Here is a 24,969-nt window from a genome sequence, read left to right as displayed (position 1 = left end):
CCCTTGGGATTATTATTTTTTTTTTTTACAAAAAGGCTTTTAGGCTGTTTTGGCCTGAAACTGTTTATAAACACATACTGTATCCATTTGAATCATAGGGCCAAAACTATTGCACATGCAGTATCTTTTTGCAGATACAAAAATATACCTACCTACCTACATACACATGTTAATGCCATTCAAACTATGACTTCCACTCCATGTTTCTTATGTTGGTCTATCCTCTATGTTTCTTTGTTGTTGGTGTTGAGCTGTCTGAACACAGCAGCCTTTTCTAGCTCTAAATCTAAATTAACGTGAGCAGGTTTAAATCAGACCTTGCCCACAGGAGAGCTTCCATCTTTTTCCACCACCTTCCCTTAGTGCCTATCATTATGAGCTAGGGTCTTCATTATCTGGCCACTGAATTACGAGAGCCTTACTTGTGTACTTATGTACAGATGTAGACTGGCAGGTCGTAGGCCACAATTTATGGTCTATGTAGTCCCTGTAGCCTAGCGTTTCTGCTCCTTTATGAGACACTTACTTACTCATTAACAAACGCAAATGGGCTTACCTCTTCATCTCAGATTGAGTTCCAAAACAGTTAAGGAAATGCATTTCAAACACAGCAATGAGATGTCAGATCACTGTATTTAAACATAGTTGCAAGATAATTTGCAGAAAGAGAGAAGCACTTTTTTCAGAACAGACGTTTTGATACTTTGATACTACATGTTTAATGCCAAACACTGACATTTTTTTCAAATGAAAACCAGTAAAACAACACAAAACATTCTTTGGGTCAGCCGTGGTAATTAGAAGACATCTGAGCCAGTGGTAGGGGTTGATAACAAAGTACATTAGTATATCCTATAGAAAATGCATTGCATAAAACGAACTGCCTCATTACATAACTGCCTCCTCAGCTACATTTTAGTACAAATATCCCCATAATAACCACTTTCATTCCTTAATCAATCTCCACATGTTACACCACATGATCAACATGGAAGTCTGATGAAGATAATCACGGGTAAAATGCAAATGAAAGTCCCAGCAGAGTTACGAGGATGTGGTGCAATTTATGAGCAAATTAATAACGACGTTTCCGTTTCCTGTAAAGTCATTGTTAGACACTAGTGGTGTATACTTGCTAGAGAGCAATAACACCTTGATACCAGTACTAGTGTTTACCGGTCAACCTGTACCTCTTCTTATCTGCAGTGCGTCACTAGAGTGATGCTGCCTTCGGTTTGAAAGGAATGATGCAGACCATGGACTATTCTTAGGGTGGCAAAGCCCTGCAGAGCGACAGACTGTACCTGCAGACAAACTTCTCAAGTGGAAGTAAATGGGGCTGAAATCAGTAAAGCATTCCATACCTCCAAAGGTAATGTTTTTTGGGTGAATTTCACAAGCATTCTATCTGCTCGGCTGTTAATCTGATTGAGATGATTATCTTTCTCCAACTAAAATGAGATTACTTTTGGCAAGATAAAACATCACGGGATCAATCAAGTGTCAGGACATTGACGGTGATGTCGAGTGAAAACCTCCACAGTTTTATTTCTAGATAATAGCTTTCTATAGTAACCTCAAAATTAAGGACCTATATGTAATTGTGGTGGTGCTTTCATCACATCTTGTCAGTTCCCCCACAGCGGGGGAGCCGACAGGGACTGACGAGCTGTAACAACTTTCCAGGAGGACACAAAAAAAGGCTTTTAATAGTTTGCAGCATGAGCAGAAATAGATTCCTTCCATGTCTCAGGGTGATAGTCAGGGTCAGTCAGTTACATGGTCAGAGAGGTACACATCAGTACTACCAATATAATAACATTGACTGATGACCGAAAATATAAATTGCTCTGACATGAACAGCACAGTGTATCCACAAAACAGTAAAGTCTGACCCTTCACTCCCTGCTTAATCACCCATCACGGCGAGAGGACACACACCTCTCATCACGCTCTAATCAACAAGAATCCCCGGACAGTGCTGTGTGTGACTTTCCAAACAAGTAAGGTGTCACGTAGGGCTTGGCAGGTGGCGTGCTCTCCCTCCTGCTGCATTTCCATCCTCGGTCTCGGGATTGAGCCTCGGTGCCAGGGAGCGGCCCACCGCAGATAATGGAGCAGGCTAATAATGGCTGGCAAGGATCAATACAAGAGCGCTTCACTGATGGCTCGGGGGGGGCAGCCATGTGGAGCTGCTAACCTCTGCACCATTTTATAGAGACGTTCCCCTCACCACTGGAGCCTTTATTGAGCCGCTTGCATGTTTGACCCTCCTGATCAATGGAGAAAAGGAGGCTACAGACAAACATAATGGAAGGAGTAACCCTACTCCTCCGCCTCATCCTGAGGTATTCATCAAGTTTTTCTAAGTAAGAGGCTGCTAAACTGAGGCTTGCTTAGAGCAAACCGTCTGCTCATTTGTCTCGGTGCTTGTCTGCTTGCCATTAGCAGCATTGGTTGAAGGGGTGAATTAATTTACTGTTTGGAAAAGTGTTAGCAATTAACAGCCCTTAAATGCGGTCCTGAGGCAGTTCTCAAGACGAATGGCCATGTCAAAATAATATACAGTGGAAACCTCTTGTAGGTATTACATCTGCACGGGTCCGATTGATCACTATAAGCAGATGATTATTATAAAATCTTTTTTTTTTATTTTTATTTATTTCTCATGCAGATAACCATAAATAGAAATTTGTATATATTTTACATTAATATAAAGTATTCAAACAGAGAGCTTCACTATTTAATTACTTTTGTTGACAGTTTCAAAATACGGAAGTTGTTTTTAATTAGCTTGAGCTGTTTTTAAAAAGGACAGCTTCATCCACATGTGCTTTTCTCGCCTGCATTCGTTTCCTGTCTCCATCACTAGCAGCCAAGACTTTTTCTCGTTGTTTTTAGTTGACTAAATGAGGTAGCTGAGGAACAGTTTTGCTGCTGCAGTGCATTGGCTTGTTTTTGGCAGTTTGTCACAGGCTTGAAGGAGACAACTTGTTTCATTGAGAGACATTTACTTTCTTTGCCCCGTCACAGTTTCAAAGTGCACTCAGCACCAGCCAGACAGGTTACCATGAATTTAAGTAGGCTACAGTCGCATGTCTTGGGAATAAAATACAAAAAATAAAAAAGACAGTAGTTTAACTTTTCCCCCCCAATATGCTGTCATGTATCAAAAGGACCCAAAATGAACACTGTAATTGGACTACTTCATTAGTATAAGCAAAATATTTAAACAGCATTTGTATAGAAATGATTCGGTCCCAAGCTTTTTAATACTATAAGCATATAAGCATTTTACAATTCGACAGTAAAAACATCCTGTTACACATAAAAGCTAATTTCCCATGTACAGATGCACCAGGAGAATAACTGCTGCCCAGCTATAATTCATGTAATGGACTGATGATCAGCTTCACCTCAACCCAACACAGTGACTCTGACAATGTTTAAAGTTTAGATTAATATTTAATAACATTTTAGTTCAGCAAAACCAATTTAAGTGGTAAAAGCACAAAGACCTAGCTTATAAATATTCAGTGTGGGTCAGACGCCCTTCAGCCCCAGTGTGGTGCCTAAGGTAAGGCTTTAGTAAAGTGCGCTTCTAGTACGTGACAGTGTGGCGGTTAAGCAGAGTCACGCGCTTCCCTCCAACATGCAGACTGACACAGCTTGGTCATGCATGTGCAAATACTGCAGAGCCTGAATGAGCACGGCTCTGCTGCCTGCTATAGAGCCTTGAAGCAACCCAACGGGGAATTAAATATTTCAGACTAGCAGGATATAAAATCCCATCAAAGCTTTATACCGACGAACAGCCGACAGCTTGCACTGATTATGTATTCTACCAACGGCTGAGAGACCAAGCCGCAAAAATTACAATTTCCTCTGCTAAACTAGACCCTTGTTAACAGTAAATTAAAAGGAGAGGGCAGAAGGAGCTGTTGATAGACCACACATGCTTCAAATGTTTCTATTTGTTTATTATGTTGGTTAATTCTGTCTGACCTCTTAGTCTGTCAGATTCCCAGGAGAAATAGCTCAAAGAAAAGACAACACATTCCTAAACGGCCCGGGGCTACTCACATTGAATTTGATGATGTCGTATATCAAATAGCGGGGGACGGGCTGACCATTCACCTTGTCGATGATCATCTCCTGCACAGATAAAGACAAGAGATAGACATTGTTGTTATTGAGATAAGTATACATGATTGAGGGGAGGAGAAGTACAAAATATATAGGAAGAAAAGTCCTTTATCTGGGCAGAATTAAGATCACATGTGGTTCCTTTGTGAGAGCAGTTATGGAGGATGAAAACAGTGGGACACCAGGGGGTGAGCGCTATCAAGAGGGTGAATGTTCAGAGAGGGAGATGCCTGCAGGGATGAGGGGGATAGCAAGGAATAGGGGAGGTGGGTGTTTGCCGTGTGTGTATATGTGTGTGTGTTTGTGTGTGTGTGTGTGTGTGTGTGTGTGTGTGTGTGTGTGTGTGTGTGTGTGTGTGTGTGTGTGTGTGTGTGTGTGTGTGTGTGTGTGTGTGTATGGTAAAGAAGGACATGAAGCAGAAATAGCAATGCGCATCTATAATGCAAGACTCTCAAGTTGAAAGTCAGGTGCAGCGGTGGTGCAGGACACCCAACACACACGTGGGAAACTTTTCAAAGAACTGTTACACAACCAGCCGATATAGTGACAGCAGAGATGCAGACATCACCGCAGCTGAAGTACCGTTTGCGAAAGTAAGGTCTCAACTCAGACGCTTTACCAGGTATATATTTAAAAGCGAAGCACTACATTTAGAGCACTACATTCATTCCCCTGTCCCTCATAAAACTTTCAGGTGACCAACTATGCTTCTTCTGCTGTCACTGAAAGGTAGAGGGGAGGCAGGTGAGAAGTTGCTGAAAGGCTTGGCAATTATATCAACACTCGGCATCCATTTTGAACCCAACTGAACAAACAAGGTAGTGTTAGGGTTGAGAAGCACCAATCGATCGGACAGGCCATTTTTCAGCTGACCGGCCAGTCAGTATCATATTTCTGTGTTTTTAGCCGGTTATATAGAAGTTCTTCAGCTTGAGTGAAAAATAAGCTGTAACAGTAAACCATTTGAAGGAACTAACTTAATCACTCAGTTATCATATTGTCATTCACTCGCATGCATGATGCTCAGAGCAATTGTGACTAATGACCTATTTAACTTCCTAACACTAGCTCTAAACTACTTAAACCAAGATTTTTTTTTTTTTTATCAAAGCAAGTATTTAAATAAAACTATAATACTTTATTTGCTATAATTAAAAAAAATGTGCAAATAACCATTATAGATAAAGTAAAATGATCATATTTAGAATTTTTGACGGTTTACACAGATTTTGTGATGGTTGAAATAATTGTTTGGGGCTGTGGTGAAAAGATGTTAGTCAAGAGACCCTAGATGTTGATTTTAGATTACAGAATCAGCAAAAATAGGATTCTGCAGAATAAAAAAAAAAATGGAAATTGGAATTGGTGTTTTTTTATTGACAGGAATATACAAAAATATAGATTGATTTATTTAAATTCATGTTGTTTAAGATTTTGAAAGATGGAAATTATTTTGGGTAATTTAAGTTGCTCAATGCTGCAGCCCTCTTTTGAAGTTGACATTTTTTAAATAGTCCACACGATCAAGCTGTTTTTATTGAAGTTGACTATATATGAGCATACGAGTGCACTGATAATGTGCCATTTTCAATTAATTTCCCTCACAGTGTTGCCCTAGTTCTGAATTTCTCTCCTAAAGGGCCTGTGTGGACATAACAGTTAAGCTACTGCTGTTTCATCTGCGCTGCATGTTGTTTAGCGCCAGGCCTGTTGAGATGATGGAATTATGTTTTCTGAAATGGAATTTAAATGTATTATTAAGATGCACTGAGCAAAGTCTGTTGTGTTTTCCAGATGTAAAGACATGTTGTTTGCAGCTCCTTGTTCCATAAATTATTCAGATGTGTTTTGTGAATGTGGATGAAAACCTGCTTTAGAATCGTAAAATATCAACGTAGTGACAGTATTGTCACCCATTGGCTTCGGACATCTTGAAGCTGAAGTGTATTTGGAGCTAAGGTAGGACGGGAGTGGAGCTAGTGCGTACAGTCTGCACAGTTACACATTTCGGGATTCATGCAGAGGTCTGCAGACTTGGGCAGATGACAAAGTTTACATCAAGCAAAATCACATGAACCAACGCAGTCACGTGGACGCCGAAACCCGGAATTGGTTGTAGGTCAAGCAAACATGTCCCGAATTTTCTTTGACTTTAAATATCCCCATCATGAAAACAATTCACAAAGCTGCCTTAAAGATGCACATGAGAATAAGTGAAATCATCTTCCACTTTATATTTAGCTATAGGTGCTGGGACTTTTTTAAACAGCCCTCAAGAGTGGTAGTGTTTGAACACACCTGGCAGCCAACAATGAAGGCACTTAACATTGGCTTCACAGGTAGCAGTGGAAAGCACTTGACTACTAGCTTACAGACCAAACATTTTTTTAGATGTGCATCCCTACTGGCTGACATGATTTAACTCCACCGGACAGGACAAAAGACATCAACAGTAAATTGCCAAAAAAGCCAGACCGGTGGAGTGGAGAAGAGGAGTGAATGGCTGGCATACAGATCTCTGTAGGAGGGGTTGGAGAGAAGCAATGATGTCATACCAGGAGGCTGCCATCACTGTGCATCTGGTGCACTGAACAGTTACACAGAGAGCAGTGGATGAATGCATTTATGTGACCAAATGGAACCGCCAGGAATTCAATCTGCATTGCGCACTTGTCCAATTTTGGAACTCAAGTTGATGTAAAGCTCATTAAAAGCTGTCCAACAAAAACAGCCCGTCAAGACAAAGACCAGTGCCTTTGGGCTGAAGATGAAACATATCAGACAACCCAGCTGGGCCTCTACAGGGCTCACCATGCAGCCTGTCTGAACTGAGAGCTAGAAGCATCGACAGACGAATAAACAAAGTCAAAACAAACCTTGTAGCAATCTAAACTCGCGTCCGTACCGCTCCTTAAAAGTAATGCTAATGCGCTGCAATTAGATGTGCTGCCTGATGAGGAAACTAAATGCACCGCATCAATCAGCGACTGTTTAGCCAAGAGGAAGCCCATACCTATTTTGCATTAAAATGCTAAACTCAGACAAAACAAGACCAGGATCAAAACAAAAACAATCAAAGGCGACTTATCCGTCATCTCCCCGACTGGAATATCAAAAACAAAACATTGCCAGACATTTACAAAAAGCTGAGGTTTCCTTTCCCTGTGTTTCCAGTTAGGGAGTGGGATAATGACTCATGCATGTGCACCTGCTGCTGCCGGGGAGCTGTGTGACCTCAACAGCTCCAAGTCTGAGCCTGGTATTAAAGGTGAAGAGAAGTCAGCGACCCCCGTCGTCACCCAGGGGAGCGCACCGCTGAGCGTTACAACACAACGCAGTGTGGAACAGCGTGGCGACAGTGAAAGAAAACCGTGAAACATTTCATAAGGTATTTCTCCAGGACACGGGTGCTCATTTTCCTTTCAGCTGCCTTTTACAGGCTCTACTGTCGGACTGAAACACGGTTTTCTTTCACCTAAGGTTTGGCAACCGATGTCAATTATCTGCAAGGCTAAGCGGCGGGGTGGGAGTGTGAAAAGGTTGGCGATGGAGGGGACATGCAGTTTCAGTCAAGGGAGAAACCTCTATGGGATTACAGAAAAGCAACCAGAGAATCTTACATGGCATAATATATAATAATCCAATAGAAAGACATGAATTAGGAAGGAAAATAACTCACCCCATCCAATAGAGTATTTGATAGGTGGATACGTGGATCCTTCCGGAACGGAAACTCTAGGTTCGCCATGTGGAAGATGCTGTTGTCTCTGTCGACCATGAATACTTCATTTTTTCCGTTGATCAACATCATGTACCTGCAGGAGGAAAAGATGAATAATTATGATACAAAGTAGCAAGTTGTATTCGCGCTGGTCACTGTGTTAGAGAGACTCTGGATGGACCACTACGAGCTAATCCGATATCTTATGTTCATAGACGACTCACCGATATTCGTTGTGGGCGCCATAATTACAATGTTATATTGCAGATCGCACTGCTTGGGTCTGATGACGTGGTTTGAGAATTTTCTTTAATTTAAAAACATTTTTTAATTTTACATTATCAATCATTTGTTTCATTATAGTTATATTTAATTGATTGAGAATATGCAGATATTTTTCCATTTCAGTCAGTGTATTGGATTGTTAACTCTATTATGACCCTTGTGACACTTTATTAATACATTAAGCACTTCTCTGCTAAAAGTGCATTCCTCCAGGCAAACAGAGCTGCCTATAATTTTCTTTAGTTTGTTTATTTGGAGGGCTTTAAATGGTAATCACACTTTAAAGCAGAATTGCTGTGAGCGAAGTGAAACAACACTTAAGATTATAAAATAACAACACTGGTTCCACGCTGCGACTACAAAACAACACAGACTGCTTATATCTCCAATGTGCAAAATGGTTGTGTTCAATTCAAATAACAACAAAAGACGAAGCTGTTAGAGCTTTTATAATGCCTGGGAAGATAAGTAAGATAAACGAACAGGTACCTGTTAATTGTATCACATTACCAAAGAAAACACTTTTCCTTTTATCTAGCCGTCCTTTGTGGGAACCATCATTGCAAACGGTAAACCTTGTTTTTAGTTTTTACACTGGACTGCTTGGCAACAAATATACACATAACAACCAACTTTAACCTCTTCTAACTGCCTCAGTAGGATTTAAGAAAAGTAAAAAAGTAGTTTCTTTGGTTCACAAATACTAACTGGTCAACAAAGCCACATCGAAATGTGTGAACAATGAATTGCATCAGTCGTCGCTGGTTTCCTTGCACCAACACAAAAGCCTTCCCTTGTAGGAGATCTTCAGATTACATACATCACCAGTGTTTAGATGATTTGTCTGCATGAGCACGAAGCTCACCTAATCCATGGCCAGTCTTTGTAGGTGAGGTAAGGCCTTAGAAGCAGAAAAAAACAAAACTTCTGAGGGTATAAACTAAAAACTTTTTTTTTTTTGTTTGCCATGGTAATCAAGATCCAAATCAATATTCAAATGCAGCTTATTGTTTTGATTTTTTTAATTACATATGATGCATTACCTGAAAAATTGCCTGTGTAATACGGAAAAGCAATCCCACATTATTCATTAACACTAATTATGATAAATTATTCTTAGACGGATAGCGCTCTTTGTTGTGTGTAGGTGCAGCACTAACCCGGCTACTGAAACACAGCGGAGGATATTGATCGACAGTCTCAGCAAGTCCAGGTCTATTATTTTATATGTTGGCATAGGCTAAAGGTTATCATTGATTCATTTGTTTATATTTATGACAAAATTCATTTTTATGGGATATCTTTGTAAGGTATTTGATACGATTATTGCACATTTTGTTGTTGGTGTCAATAAAAGGAAAATGTGTCCTCATCTCATTTGACAAAAATAGCGAAGTAAACTAAAATATAAGAGCAGCGACCAAACGTTTAAGGAAAGTAAGACAGATTGTGTTATAGTCGTTGTCGGCGAAGCTTAAAGGCCTCCAAAATGGTATTCGGGACAGCGAGAAAGGACTCTATAACAATCATTAGCAACTTCAAACTCCATTTGGCAAAACAAATGCAGTCATTAGCAGTAGTTCTATTATATATATATCTTGTTGGTATTATTGGATTAGACTGCATTACACTGCAAGGGTTTTTCTGCAATTTCTGTATATTTCCCTGTTTTGGCCTCTGTAAAATGAAGTAGAACCAATGGAGAAACTCCAAGGACTGCTGGAAAATTACTTTTTCACCCACGAGTGCACTCAATTGCATGATTCAAAAACCTGAGAGCAGTGACTGTTATACTGCAAAAAAATAGCTGTCAAAATAGGCCAGTTACCTAATACAGTGGGGCAAAGAAGTATTTAGTCAGCCACCAATTGTGCAAGTTCTCCCACTTAAAAAGATGAGAGAGGCCTGTAATTTTCATCATAGGTATACCTAAACTATGAGAGACAAAATGAGAAAAATAATTCCTGAAAATCACATTGTCTGATTTTTAAAGAATATATTTGCAAATTATGGTGGAAAATAAGTATTTGGTCAATAACAAAAGTTCATCTCAATACTTTGTTATATACCCTTTGTTGGCAATGACAGAGGTCAAACGTTTTCTGTAAGTCTTCACAAGCTTTTCACACACTGTTGCTGGTATTTTGGCCCATTCCTCCATGCAGATCTCCTCTAGAGCAGTGATGTTTTGGGGCTGTCGCTGGGCAACACGGACTTTCAACTCCCTCCACAGATTTTCTATGGGGTTGAGATCTGGAGACTGGCTAGGCCACTCCAGGACCTTGAAATGCTTCTTACGAAGCCACTCCTTCGTTGCCCGGGCGGTGTGTTTGGGATCATTGTCATGCTGAAAGACCCAGCCACGTTTCATCTTCAATGCCCTTGCTGATGGAAGGAGGTTTTCACTCAAAATCTCACGATACATGGCCCCATTCATTCTTTCCTTTACACGGATCAGTCGTCCTGGTCCCCTTGCAGAAAAACAGCCCCAAAGCATGATGTTTCCACCCCCATGCTTCACAGTAGGTATGGCATTCTTTCTCCTCCAAACACGACGAGTTGAGTTTTTACCAAAAAGTTCTATTTTGGTTTCATCTGACCATATGACATTCTCCCAATCCTCTTCTGGATCATCCAAATGCTCTCTAGCAAACTTCAGACGGGCCTGGACATGTACTGGCTTAAGCAGGGGGACACGTCTGGCACTGCAGGATTTGAGTCCCTGGCGGCGTAGTGTGTTACTGATGGTAGCCTTTGTTACTTTGGTCCCAGCTCTCTGCAGGTCATTCACTAGGTCCCCCGTGTGGTTCTGGGATTTTTGTTCACCGTTCTTGTGATCATTTTGGCCCCACGGGGTGCTCCTTGGGCATTTCCTTCGACCTCATGATTCTCATTTGTTCTGACATGCACTGTGAGCAGGTCTTATATAGACAGATCTTGCGTGGAGCCCCAGATCGAGGGAGATTATCAGTGGTCTTGTATGTCTTCCATTTTCTAATAATTGCTCCCACAGTTGATTTCTTCACACCAAGCTGCTTACCTATTGCAGATTCAGTCTTCCCAGCCTGGTGCAGGTCTACAATTTTGTTTCTGGTGTCCTTTGACAGCTCTTTGGTCTTGGCCATAGTGGAGTTTGGAGTGTGACTGTTTGAGGTTGTGGACAGGTGTCTTTTATACTGATAACAAGTTCAAACAGGTGCCATTAATACAGGTAACGAGTGGAGGACAGAGGAGCCTCTTAAAGAAGAAGTTACAGGTCTGTGAGAGCCAGAAATCTTGCTTGTTTGTAGGTGACCAAATACTTATTTTACCGAGGAATTTACCAATTAATTCATTAAAAATCCTACAATGTGATTTCCTGGATTCTTTCCCCCCATTCTGTCTCTCATAGTTGAAGTGTACCTATGATGAAAATTACAGGCGTCTCTCATCTTTTTAAGTGGGAGAACTTGCACAATTGGTGGCTGACTAAATACTTTTTTGCCCCACTGTATATCATTACGCGCACAGGTGTGCCAGGTTGCTAAAGCATGAAGCACGAACATTCAGACTCTTAACACTTCAACCTTTTAGACTTGTATCAGCCTCACGCCTCTATCTTCACTCTCAATGTTACTACACAGGACACAAAATATTCTTCAAATAACACAAGGGCACACTTTTACTTTAAGGTATAAATATCTCTGGAGATGTAAGTGGTAAACATTATCCTTTAACAGCTCCAATTCCATCAGTTATAATATAGTATGAGGACCACATCTGGACAACATGGTCATAGATCATTTGAAACCTAATTGTAATTTCAAGCAATCATCCATCTCTGCATGTGCTGCCCATTTTATAAAGACTAGGCTAATATGTGGCATATGGGCTTATTTTCTGGTCTGATTGGGGTTAATTAAACTAGAGGTGAGTGATTTGTAGGGGGTCAGTTTGTTGATTAGTTACATTTAAAAAAAGGGTCTCACAGTTTTTGAATAAACAGATTATATACAGACTTGGTGACAAAAATATAATAGTCTGGAAAGGCATGAAAGCAAGCATCTGTACCTCTGTACCAAATGTTTTTGTTTGATCAATAGAGTCGTATGATCACAGTGCTGGCAGACATGATAGGCATTTTAGAATGAGGGACAGAAGACTGACAAAATCCTTGATCCTCCCTTCTGTTGGTTCCCAGAGACGAGCTGAAAAGATGGGCTACACCCAAAAAAACAGGCACCATTGTTGCCTTTGTGTTATTCCTCAGAATAGTCTTCAACTGTAACAGTGAGACTGCTGAAGGATCTTTATCCAACTGCTTTGTACTCACTGTCATTTACTGGGATTTATATTTTGTCACATGTCATTTCTGATGGCAGAATCTTTATTTCAATATAAATGTATCTGGTATAATGATTGGCTTTATGGTGTTCTGTAATATTAGCATACCCAGCATAAGCCCAGAACTGTAGGCCAATAAACATGTCCGGGTCATTTTACAATATTAGAAATAATTTACGCATATGGAATTAAACATTCAAGGTGTGACAGCCCACTCAATGCAAGACTCGAAAGCCCGTTAGCAATCTAGAAAAGTTCAGCTTTATGTAAATGTCTTCTGACAAGTCGGAGCAACCACCTGGAGACAACCCATCATGGTCGTTTTAATTCCCCTTCATGAAATAGAAGCCCAGTCGTTTTCCGCTTAAGATCAACTATGTAAAAGTGCTGGTCTGCGCAGTCTTTCCCATTCCATAGGATTACAACAACAGCAAATTGAATAAGGTAAGCAATGCCTGGAAACACATCGCTTGGTAAATTACGTTCTTCAGCTTTTAGATAAGTACATTTTGTCCCTCATTTCTCACACTGTAATTAAGTTGGACAAGAATATCTTCACTGATGGTATGGACATGAGGAACGATTACAGCGAGATCCAATATAACTATGGGCATGTGAGTGGTGTTTTAAGACGGACTTGAAAAATGTGAACCTGTCCTTTATCAATTAAGGCTGGTGAGAGGAAAGAGAGACCCTTAAACTTTAAGGTAGCTTTATTCAGTAAAAATTGGTAAGTATTAGCTGTATCAGAAGACATGGCTCATCGCTCAGCAATCAGTGTCAGCCAAGAAGAAATGGGATTGGGGATCTCTCAATGTTTTATATATATTTTTTTTTCTGCTGATGCAATTCGTGACTCAAAACTGTGATCAGTCTGAACAGTGAGTTTTGTTATCAACTACTTGCAGTTAGTGGTTTGTTGCTATATTACTGATGTGAATCCTATGTATAGAGCCTTTTAAAGATGTCAGAAAATTGGTGAAAATTCCCAGTGAAATATCGTTGAGCCCGATATGACATCTTGAAATATCTTCTGAAAAACAGGCCATAACCCATAGATAATCAGTTTACAACAATCTACCTAGAAAAGCAGCAAATCTACATATTTAGAAAAACTAAACACAGCAAATGTTTGGCATTTTTCTTAAGAAACAACTTGAATAATTACCCGATTACCTTAATTGTACCCAATACATTTTTCTAAATGAGCATTTGATTGATTGACTGGCCTATTTCAGCATTAGGTCTATTGCATCGTTTTGTTTTCTGGTTGATTAGTTAGTGGTGGGTTTATCTGGTGAGGCATGGTGCTGGGAGCTCACACGCACGCACGCACGCACGCACGCACGCACGCACACGCACACAGTAAATGAAAAATATGAAATGAAAAAATCTATTAGCAATCTGATGGCTTCATTACAACCCAATTACACTTTGCGGGCTGCCTGCTGCTCTTTAACACAAAATACCAAGTGGTAATAAGCAGGATGGACTAATATCCTTATGTCGCAGCCCTGCTACGTTTCCTAAGGTTAAATATTTCAATCAATGCGACTGGAAATAGAGGCTAATTTTCTTGTAACATTTCTTGTCTTGTTGACATATAAGAGAATTTATGCCATAAAAATGAGTAGAAAACTTTGATGGTACACAAACTCAAATATTACCATAGGCTGAAGGGATGCACACCTTTGAGGGGAAACAAAGTCTGATGACAGATTTGAGCTTAATGACCTCCCCACTGACAAAGCTATGCATTTCTCATGCCTGCTGTGACTCTCAATCATTATCACAAAGGGATTAGATGTAATAAATATGCCGTCAATACCAGCTGGTTCAAAGTGGGGAACTTGACAAGCTGCCAAGCATTAGTGTGTGTAGAATAATATACCAGCTGACAAAAGTCAGCTCTGAAATCAGAATTTTACTAAGGTTGTACTTAAATGTAATTTAAGTTTTCCAAATTCAGTGTGGAGCTGCAATTTATGTTTCATAAACGATTCATCTTCTCAATTAATAGATTTTTTTTTTTGTTAAATGCCCATCGAATACATTGGGAGGCCATGCAGATGTTGTTCAAATTGTTTCGTTTGTCCGACAGTTATCCTCAAAGTTATTCAATTTACAAAATGATATGACACAAATCATCACACAGGAGAATCTGGGACCAAACCATGTTTGGTATGTTATAAAAAATGTATCAATTATCAGAGTAGGTGCCATTTTTGCCATTTGTGTCGATCCAACTTTATTAAAAAAAGCAGCAAGGCTGAATAAATGAAGGTGAACTGGGGGCAAGTTCAAATATTGGAAAAAGTGAAACTTTCATATTAGACTGCAATTTGGATTCTCACATGAAAAGATATTTAAAATCGCTTCGAAATCTGCACAGAATTACACCCCATAGATGATACAAAAACCTATGAATGACTAATCATAGTGTGTGTTTTGTACAAAAGATTGTACAAATTTTGAAGTCGGTGCTCTCTCTTCAGAGGGCAGTTCTTTAGCACTATGTCCATTACATTTGAGGCATTTGAATTTGACAGCTCAATTTTTTTAAATTGCAGTGAATATTGTTGTAATACAAGTAAAGTTGGGTGGGGATGAGAGGAAAAGAAAACAATCAGCTTTAGAAATAGCCAGCCATTGATTAAATGCTCTGGTTTTTGTACCTTTGGGAATAAATGCGTAGGTAGAAGCCACTCCCTTAAAGTAAGTGCGTGATCATTTCTATAAGGGTTTTTATTTTTTTTTTTTTGGGGGGGGGGAAGTAGGATGAGAGGCTAGACATGTAACCTAATTATTTCCATTACACTCGAGTGCTCCTCGACCCTCAACACATTGTTCGGTTAAAAGATATCGGTGGAGAGCTCAGAGCGATGACTCTGACCCCCCCTCCCCCTCCGGTCACGTCAGGAGGGAGCAACAAAACACAAGCCTTAAGATATAAATCAGGGTCGTCCAAAAGTCCTGTAGAAACTCCAAGGAAAAAAATAAAAAAATGTGGGAGGAGAAGGAAAGAATGGTGAGTGGGCCAGATATAGCCGAGTTAAATTTTCGGGCAGGGAGTGGACATGTTGGAAGCATTAAAAAGACATAAAATGCAAATTGCCACAGTCAAGAAGATCCTATTGTGTGAAAAGGACGATATCTTTTATCCTCAGAAAAGGGGCCGTTGTCTGAGAAGATCAAACAGTGTGTCGCATCAGAGAGGATCAGTCAACCAGTGAGGACACAACAGGTCTGAGCTCAAGTGGCTCCCCTGCTGTCTAATTGGCCAGTTAGCCGCGGCTAACGCCGTCAGAAGAAAGAATAGGGAGCCCATTAGTGCGGTGTTACCCCCAGTGGTCCATTTCTTCATCTCTCCCTGAAATACACTGTATTTTCTTTTCATGTCCTATCATACTCAATCCAATGGTGCTCCTTTATTCCCTTCCAGCCTGCACTCTCCTTTGCAATCCTGTCCTCTGATGGGTGCTGCGAGCCTCAGATTTCATCCTCATCCAGCCCCTGTCCCCCCCGAGCACTTTAGCCCTAATGAGGCACAGACGGCCGTTGTGTCGGCTTTGACAGTCTAGTCCCGCGGCATGACTGACAGCATCTGAGCTCCAGGGGAGGCCTGAGATCAGATCCAGCAGCTTTGCACATCATTAGTGGAGCGTCAATGGGCGGCACCGCACTGTTAAACCCAGAGAGGCCAGGGTGATTTCTCATTTAGAGAATAGAGTTAAGAGTAGAAGCAAAAATATCTACCTTCCGATGTCATGGTTCACATGCTGCAGATGACAGATATTTTATTCTTATGCTAGATGTGATGCTGTTCCGGTGTTTTTTTGAGTAAGTAACATGCAGAAGAAAATGCAACAAATGGCCCAAACTATTCAAAATATAGTGGAATTTAGATGTTCAGAAAGAAAATAATTCCATGTTTGGGTCTCATCCAGTGTGTAGGAGACAGCCCTGATGCTTCCCATAGAAAAGCAGCCAAGCAGCTGTGCACTTATTCAGAGATTTGAAGTTTAACCAGACGTACATTTGCCAAAACAACCATTTAGTCCTCATCATTGAAGTGTTTTCACTTGTAACTATTTTACAGTTTGAAAACCGAGGAAGCATAAGTCACACGTTTGCACCAATGTTTTGGCAAATGCATTTCTGTTTTTTCCCTACCTCCAATGAAAAAGAGCTGCTTCCCTTGGGCTTTCTTAAATAATATTTTTGGGGCTACGAAGCATTAGTGCAAAAATATTCAGGGGTATTACTGAGCTTTGAAGGGACAATGACGATGACAATATTGTCAACAAAAGCGGTCCGACTTTCCTCAAAATTGCTGTCATCATTTACCAAAGCCCACATATTTTTGATATATGAGAAATCGAAATAGCACGACAAACACTGAACAGGATGCTAACCTAGCCATAACCAATTCCTTGACCCAATGAATCTGTGAAACTACAGAGAAATAACATTAGAATGTAACAAAAGTCAGGTCTTAACTAACCATAGCCCATATCTCTGCGAAAGAAGAGTGACAAATAAAAAAGTAATGGATTTAGAAATGAACAAACTGTCTCCTGAGCAGCAGCTGAGTATGTGCTTAACAAAGCTCAACAAAACCCACATTATTGCTTTTGCAACTTATGTCCCAGTGGTTTCTTTGATACACAGCCTTACAGAACAGATGAACTCCTAAACATAAATGAGCTGTAATGGAGTTTACAAATTTCCTGTTTGCAATACGATTTGTACTTTTGTAAAATAAATTACTCCCATTTGTATCACTCACCATTTGGAACAGCAATAAGCAGCCCAGAGTTTTAGTTACAATATTATCCTGAGAGAGAGGCAGAGTTTTGGTGCAGTCTGGTGCACAAGCCGTCCACTAAGAAGGGATATTGAAATAATAAATTTAGTAACCAACAGAGACAGTTAAACAAAAGTAATAATATTCTGATAATAAGCAGCCAATAAACAGAAAATAGCTTAAACTCTCTAAATGAAAGATCTAATCTGGCACATCAAAGTAAACACTGGATTGTTGATTCCTCATTGTAATGGAGTGACTGATGTGGTGTTGATAGGAGAGGAAGTTGAGTAGGAAATTAAGAAAGTATTTCTCAAGTCCAATTTCTCTAATACAGTCCAAGTTGAGCAGCATTGTTTGTTTAAAGTCCCAAACACATAATTGGTCCCTACTCCTTCTCCCAGTCCTCTCTGGGGCTCAAACCAATCTAGCCCTGACAGAAGGCTCGACAACAAGTTGATTAAAAATCCAACTCAGCCTATTTTTTTTCCCTCTTGGCAAATCCACTGAAGTTGCTGTCCTTTCCAAAGCCCATTAGCAGCCACCTCCTTGGCAGATAGCAGACAGCGACCATTTTTTTTCACTGTATGACTTGTCTGTGCATTAGGGAAGGCTTAAGAATGGTACGATTTATTGTTATTGGCAAATATTCAGTAAAAATACATTTTCCTGGGTCTCTAGGAGAACTGCATTATAGTCTTAGGCAAGAGGGGTTGGTTCAGTACTCTGTCACCATATTGTGCATTTCCCCATGGCCATAGGAAGAGGATGCAGTTGCGCTGGAATAGTCCACAAGGGACTGAGAGAAAGTCTGTCCTAGCGTTTCACGTTGTTGAAAGTTAACAAATTTGCTCACTTAACCCTTTCCTTGCTTTTGTATGCAAACTATGTTTTTCTTATCCTCACCCAAGTTACAATGGGTAAGATGGGGGGTTTTAAATGGGTTACACAGTGAGGAGCGCTGGCAATATGCAAAGAGAAAAATCTTTTCAGACCACCTTGAAGAGAAAAATGTCCTATTAAAAATCCATTTCAGTTCTTAAAAAATGCCACTGGCTAGAAAGTATGACATCTAATAAGAAATTATCTGCACACTCTATACGACACATGGCGAGAATGACAAATTACACCGCAGCACTGCGATCAGTGAATCTTATTGAAAATGTAAAAAAACTCAAAACTCATCAATATTATCTAATGCACTGCAAGTCCTTCACATGCTACAGCAAAAAAAAAAAACAGAATTTATGCTTTTTCCATCATTAGAGAGAGTTTAGGATTAATAGAGCAAAATAAATGGTGATTAACAGTGGAATCAATCATCATTGCTCATGTGCACTGACACCAGAAGAGTCTGACTCGGCTTTAACGCTGCTGTTTGTTGTCCATCAGTCTGAGTTACTGCCCAGATTTAATGAGGACCAACAACTGGAAGACATGTGTAAGTTTAATTATAAAAAATCTTATATTATCTATTTTTTTTCACCAAACTGTATCTGCTATTTTGTTTATACAATTAAAAAATAATTGAAAAGATGAAGGCCTATTGTGCTGATGAATAAAACACCAAAGTGGTTCTGGTGAGGCACTGATAAGGTAGCAAGCTTTTAAAAAAAAAAAAAAAAAATCCATTCCATTTTCTCAGCTCAGTAGAATAAAGTAATATCAGACAAGCAGCACCAGAACAGACTGTCCCTCACAGCTTCCAGCACTGCAGCATCCTTTCTACAAATTCATATAACCTTTGTCAGACATACTGTACAGCCTGTGTAAAAAAGCAACAGGAGACTGGCACCATACTGACATGACAACAACAAAGACAATCAAAGTACCAAATCAACACTAAAGCTCTGAGGTTGTCTACACAAGGAAGGATATGAATAGAAACTCAGTTTTTGTCACAGAGTGTCAACAAATTTCAAGAACTTGCAGATATTCTGTGCATGAGTTAGAAAACATATTTATTTATCAGAAGATAGGATGCGGCTCCAAAAAACACATTATTGCATTGGGAGGAAAAAATTATTGATGGGACACCACTCTTTATGTTGTTATACTTTACTGTTGTTTATATGATTAAGTTAAGTTTTACTCACTGCACATCTCCAAGTTCCCTACAGAGTCAGAAACATCGACTGGCAATAAAGACTGCATGTATTAGGGCAGTGCTAACATTAAGTATGGCTATAAAGGTAGGCTTTCAACGATCCAAGAGACGGGGTCCAAGCAGGAGGAGATATGAAAAACTGAGTGCACCAAGACCCTCTCATCTCTAATGCATCTCTCTCACACACTCACACTCACACACACACACACACACACACACACACACACACACACACAGACACACACACACACACACACACAGAATTACACTTTGGATAAATAAATTAGTATCTGTAAATTACTCAAGCACAAAATATTCTGGTGACACTGAACTCTGAAAACAGTGTCAGAGCTCATATAAGGTCTAAAGAGACAACAAACCAATCACCTAAACTGAAAAAAGCCTTCAAACGGACCTTATGAGCTTGTGATTATGACACGGAAGTTCATGTTCATGATAAGCTTGGCGTGCAAGTCGTGAGAACGCCGGTGCTAAGCAACAGCAACTTGGACCCTACCATTCTACCAAGTGGTGTTCATTTGTGAAGATTATCTTGCTGAACAACACGTTTAAGTATAATAAACTTTTGTTTAACACAGAGCTTATCTTCTGCGAAAATCCAATCCAATATATCTAATGGAAAAATCTCATTGGCTTTTTGAACGTCATCCTTGCAGTACTTCATTTTGTAAGCTGGTGAGCAGGTAGCATAATGCAGGAAATGTAAAGGCATAAAAGATAAGTTGGGAATATCAACATTTTCCTCAGATGTGTACAATTATGAAGAAAAACTTGAAAATCACAATGTATCAATTTAGCATTATCTAATAAATCAATTACCATTGCCTCGGCTTTTTCTGAAAACGTCATCAAATACGTCACAACCCATGCTTTCAGAAATGTTCCACTTCCACCACGACCCCATGTGAAGGCAGCATCAGTCTACTTTCTGACTCCCCTCTCAGGCTTTTGCACTCAGCAGTTCAAAGGAAGCTAGTCTCTACTGAAAACGTAATTATTTTAAAACAGATGACAAAACTGGTTGTAACAGCACTTGTTGGGGACTATTTTCAGGCGTGGAGTGATACATAGTAGATACAAGAACATTTTGAGTATTGACTTAAAATAAACTATGGAGCCCACGTTAATCTTAATGAGGGAACATGTTACTCAGTGCTACAGTGTGACTCACTGATGTGTTTTTAATAGTCTTTGGAAAGAAGTGAGGTCTATGGCACAGAGGAATACGATATATCAGGTTCTGGCTACACTGGCAGTATTTCAAGTTGCTAGAATTTTTTTTTTATGAAACCCAAAATCACAAATTGAACTCTAAGGGATTACCAATATGTACAACACAGAACACTCTCAATAATTGGTAGCAGGACACATCAATTGTTAATTCAGGGCTTTACAAAATACAGAACACAGCTAATGTAATCCTTGAGGCACAAAATTTTAACAAAGGATTCTCCACATACAATTATTCTGCATTGAAATGATGTAATTTTCAAGTTCATTGTTGAAATTGTTAGCTTTCTTCAAGTATGGAGCATGTCTGCTTTTTTTGTAGCGTTTATGATTAAGTCTAAACTTAATGGAACACGAAAGGTGTTATTTACTACACACGCACACACAGACACACACACATTTCCTTTTCCTGGATTCGCTGATCTTGTTTTGATTATTAAAAAAAAAGCAACTTTATTCCATATGTTGCAGGGTAAGTCTATAGTTATAACTTCTGCGTTATGTTTTACTTCTTGAATGTTCACATTTGAAGAGAACATAATATATCATCTTCTCAACATGTTTCATATCCTATAGTTGAGGGATGACTCATACCTAACATTATGCATACCATGTCTCTCTCTCTCTCTCTCTGTTTCTCATGACTGAAGAAATATGGCGTCACTACTCACTACTCAGCGAGACTCTTCAAGTAGCCGGAGGGAAATTGGGGGTGAAGGACAAGAGCTCCATGCAGGAGGTGGAGAACGCAGCATCACTCTCTATACACATTTGGGAGCAAAACTTTCTAACAACACTCTCAAGCATTTGCAGATGATGGCAGCCCTTTACACTCCTCGACAGCCTCTTGTTCAGGGGGGCAAATCTGTACTCTGCTGGTCTCTCTTAAAGGAAATTGAAGCGCCGATATGTAAAATTCTGAAATTGACTGCAGTCATTAAATATTCACCAGCACATTTGCACCAGCTAGAGACGCAGTGCTTCACAGCAGACTAGTGGAATACTAAAATTCCTATTCACCTGCTCAACACAAGCTTTTGGCAACTGAGGCATAAACAGGAGAATACAACAAATTAAACCTCAAAAATGTGAGAGGAAAGTCACAACGCCTTGTTGCATCTCTTATTCCACATTGGACACGGCCATCCTGTTCAGTCTGTGCCTCCATCAGTGAAGCCATTTTACAATTCCACAGGTCACATCTCCACAGCTTAATGATTACTCGGATTGACTTGTTATATGAAGGTACTGTGATTAAAATCTAATGAGAAACAGAAGTCATGTTAGCATTCCTCTCAGTCTTCACTAACAAGACAGAGAGGTAAATTAACACCTCTGATATACAGCCCTGCTGGACAACTCCCATGCCAGTGCATACGTACTGACTCTCAAAAGGAGGCTAATGATTGAGAGGAGAAGCCAATCAGTCCGGTCAGAGACACAAAGACCGATGCCGTATTGACAACTGTAGATGAGAAGACATTTATTGTAATGACCAATACACCTACCGTGTGCCATCAGCTTTCCAGCTGACTTTGTATGGATTCTGTTCCAGGAAACAAAGGTTTTGTCGGTCCATGGACACAGGCTGAGCACCAGGAAAACCAGACCTGCAACAACAATCAACACGCACATCTTATAACTGTGTTTCTACAGACGTCATGTGATCACCAGCTCCCACCACTCCGACCTCTGTTATTAATCTATGACATGCCGTCACCACTGCACGCACTTCAGCTAGTCTGAACTTAAAATAGAACTTATGACCAGAAGCCTCTTATATGTGGGCTGTGCAACGGCAACAATCTGGCGATACAATACGCATCATGACGCACAGATTAGGATTCAATGTATAGCAATATATTGCGATACTGTAAGCAAGGAGATATATTGCAATTTTTTTAATTTACTTTTAGGAAAACCGTCATCGTATAGGAACACATCCCCATATGTATAAAATCAGAGTTAAAAAGAGGAGTTCACTTTTACAACTTTACGCTACTTATTGTCTCAGTTTACGTTGTTTTGTTAGAGTGGATGGGTCAAATGGCTGAAGATAGATTAGAACGCTGCCATCGAGCGGTCAGGGTTTTTAAACATAATACAAATGAAACCACTGTCTGCCATGAATCTTGCATGTAATCTATTCATTAAAAAAATTAAAAAAATTCAAGCGCTTTTGAGAATCAATACGGTAACACAAAACATAATACTGTGTAACTTCGGTGTATCAATATATTATAACATTTTGGTCGAAAAAAGTTGTTTTATAAGACCTCTATAGAGGAGTTTAACTTGGTTATTTCCTCTTTAACTCATTAAATATTTTTACAACATTCAAATAGGTTAGGGAGTAAATATAAATGTAATATCTTAACAATATCACAGATTACTTAATTTGATATTGTCAACGTAATTGTAGGAAGAAATATATTACATAAGCTTTGTTCTTTCATGTTTCAATATACCCCAGGAAATGTAGTTGTTGCCAAGGCAACAACAAATTGGCATCCTTTTATGAAGCTGCCAGGGCAGGGACATTTGGTGAAATTGAGACCAGGCCACATGTGAAGGGACAGGTATGAGACGCTGAATCTCTATCAGCTACAAATCAGACATCAGGTGGTAAAGAATCAGATGATGTGTAATATTTAATTTTCATCTTTTCAAGTGATGGCAGAGACTCTTTAGTACCTGCTCCGCCTGGATTCAGCCAGGACAAGACGTTATGTAACAACCAAGCCCCACCAAAACAAAACAAACCCGCACTTTGCCTCTCTGGTTTCTAAGTGCACTCCAAGCTCTTGGGAGTCACTGCAGTCTGCAATTAGAAATGGCACTTCACTCTGCTGAAGTTGTGCTAATACTTACTATAGCAGTCACTATATTTGGATCTCATTATATTATCAGATACTTGCCCATACAGGTAGAACTAAAAATCAACAACTTTGGAAACAGCAGCTTGGACTTCTGTTGTGACAAGATGCAGCAGTAGTGCTGACTCCCCGCAATTTCTTTTTAAAAAGCTACAGCTGCAATTTCTCCAGAAAAGAAAAAAAATTGAATCCCTTACTCTGCCGCCTGTCTGTAAGTGTCAATGAAAATTTTTATTCCAGGGCTGTCCCAGACAAAGGATTTACATATATGAATATGATTGGTGAAGTCTTGGGGGACGGGGAGGTTTGCTCATTGAACCTCCTCTCTTTGAGCTTTATTCATCTGTTGAAAATTAGTAAAAAACAACATAATTTGCCATGACGCATGCGACTATTGCTTATCTGTTGTTCAAGGATAACGGACAACACTGTTTGTTGTGTGTAGTATGCGTAGGTGTACAGTAGGTATTTGTGTGTGTACTTTAGGTGCGTCACTTTCCATGGTACTGAAATGTATATTGTGTATTTCCATAGACAGACAGACATGGTCTCTTAACCTGCTTGCTTTTCGCGGTTCTTAATTCCATTTTTGCTCCGATGAATAAATCTATTCTTTTCTTTTGAAAGAGTAGCCTTATGATGTTGTTCATTATCCTCTCTGAGGCTTTCGCAGAGTTGCTGCTCCAATGATCCCACAAATTTGGATAATGTAACTTAAGGTGATTTACTCAAGCACATTAAGGAGATTTATAGAAAGCACGTGAAATATTTTTAAATCTGTATTAACAGTATTTATCAAAAGGCTGGAATTTAAACCAAAATAGTCTATATATCATGATTTATAGGGGGAAATCAAGCAATTCTATATAAATTCACACATTCAGCACCACCATACAGCCCGACTGGAATGAAACTTAGACTGAATAGTTAACTATAAGGGATCACCCCTGGGAGATAAGTGAGTCACCTGCAACACAGTACACTACACCCACATATACAGTATGTGTAAACAGAGCAACAGAAGAGCGTGATGAGGGCAAAGAGAGGTTCTTACCTTTCCCACTCGGCCATCCCTTGACACATTCTTTGGATTTCTCCTAGTTTGGGTTGTGTGGTGATCTGTGTGACGCCTTTCACTGTGATGCCTTCCAGGAATACTGCACCCTGGGAGATAAAAAAAAAAGAAGAAAAACAGAAGGTTGAACTTGGATTGAATATTAAAGACACTCATACCCTCCCACACAAATGAGAAAAACATTCAAAATCCCTGTGATGCTTTGCAAACAGCTGCTTATTTGTTTTATAAATCCCTGTGTGCAGAGACAACAGGTAGAATTATTATAAATCCAGTTTTTCTTTTGAGCTATACGCTTTTAGAACCATTCTCAGTTTACTTTTTTTTAATGAATCCGCCTCATGAACCCTTTTCCTCTGCTTCATCTCCCAGGAAACT

At 39.7% G+C, this 24,969-nt stretch overlaps 1 protein-coding gene across 1 annotated transcript in view; it reads right to left on the bottom strand.

Annotated features, from left to right (window-relative positions):
• The window catches only part of rngtt (RNA guanylyltransferase and 5'-phosphatase), an 81,375-nt gene that overhangs the window by 47,353 nt on the left and 9,053 nt on the right, over positions 1 to 24,969 (bottom strand). The window contains exons 7-10 of the mRNA XM_054618230.1: positions 24,571 to 24,680; positions 22,149 to 22,250; positions 7,826 to 7,961; positions 4,084 to 4,155 (exon numbers count right to left, since the gene is read on the bottom strand). Of these exons, the coding sequence (XP_054474205.1) occupies positions 4,084 to 4,155; positions 7,826 to 7,961; positions 22,149 to 22,250; positions 24,571 to 24,680 (420 nt within the window). The remainder of the gene's footprint in view (positions 1 to 4,083; positions 4,156 to 7,825; positions 7,962 to 22,148; positions 22,251 to 24,570; positions 24,681 to 24,969) is intronic.

Source organism: Anoplopoma fimbria, chromosome 18 (genome assembly GCF_027596085.1).
Source record: "Anoplopoma fimbria isolate UVic2021 breed Golden Eagle Sablefish chromosome 18, Afim_UVic_2022, whole genome shotgun sequence".
In the NCBI taxonomy this organism is placed as follows: domain Eukaryota; kingdom Metazoa; phylum Chordata; class Actinopteri; order Perciformes; family Anoplopomatidae; genus Anoplopoma; species Anoplopoma fimbria.
The sequence above is the reverse complement of the archived record's forward strand: the minus strand, read 5'-3'. Positions and strand labels throughout refer to the sequence as shown.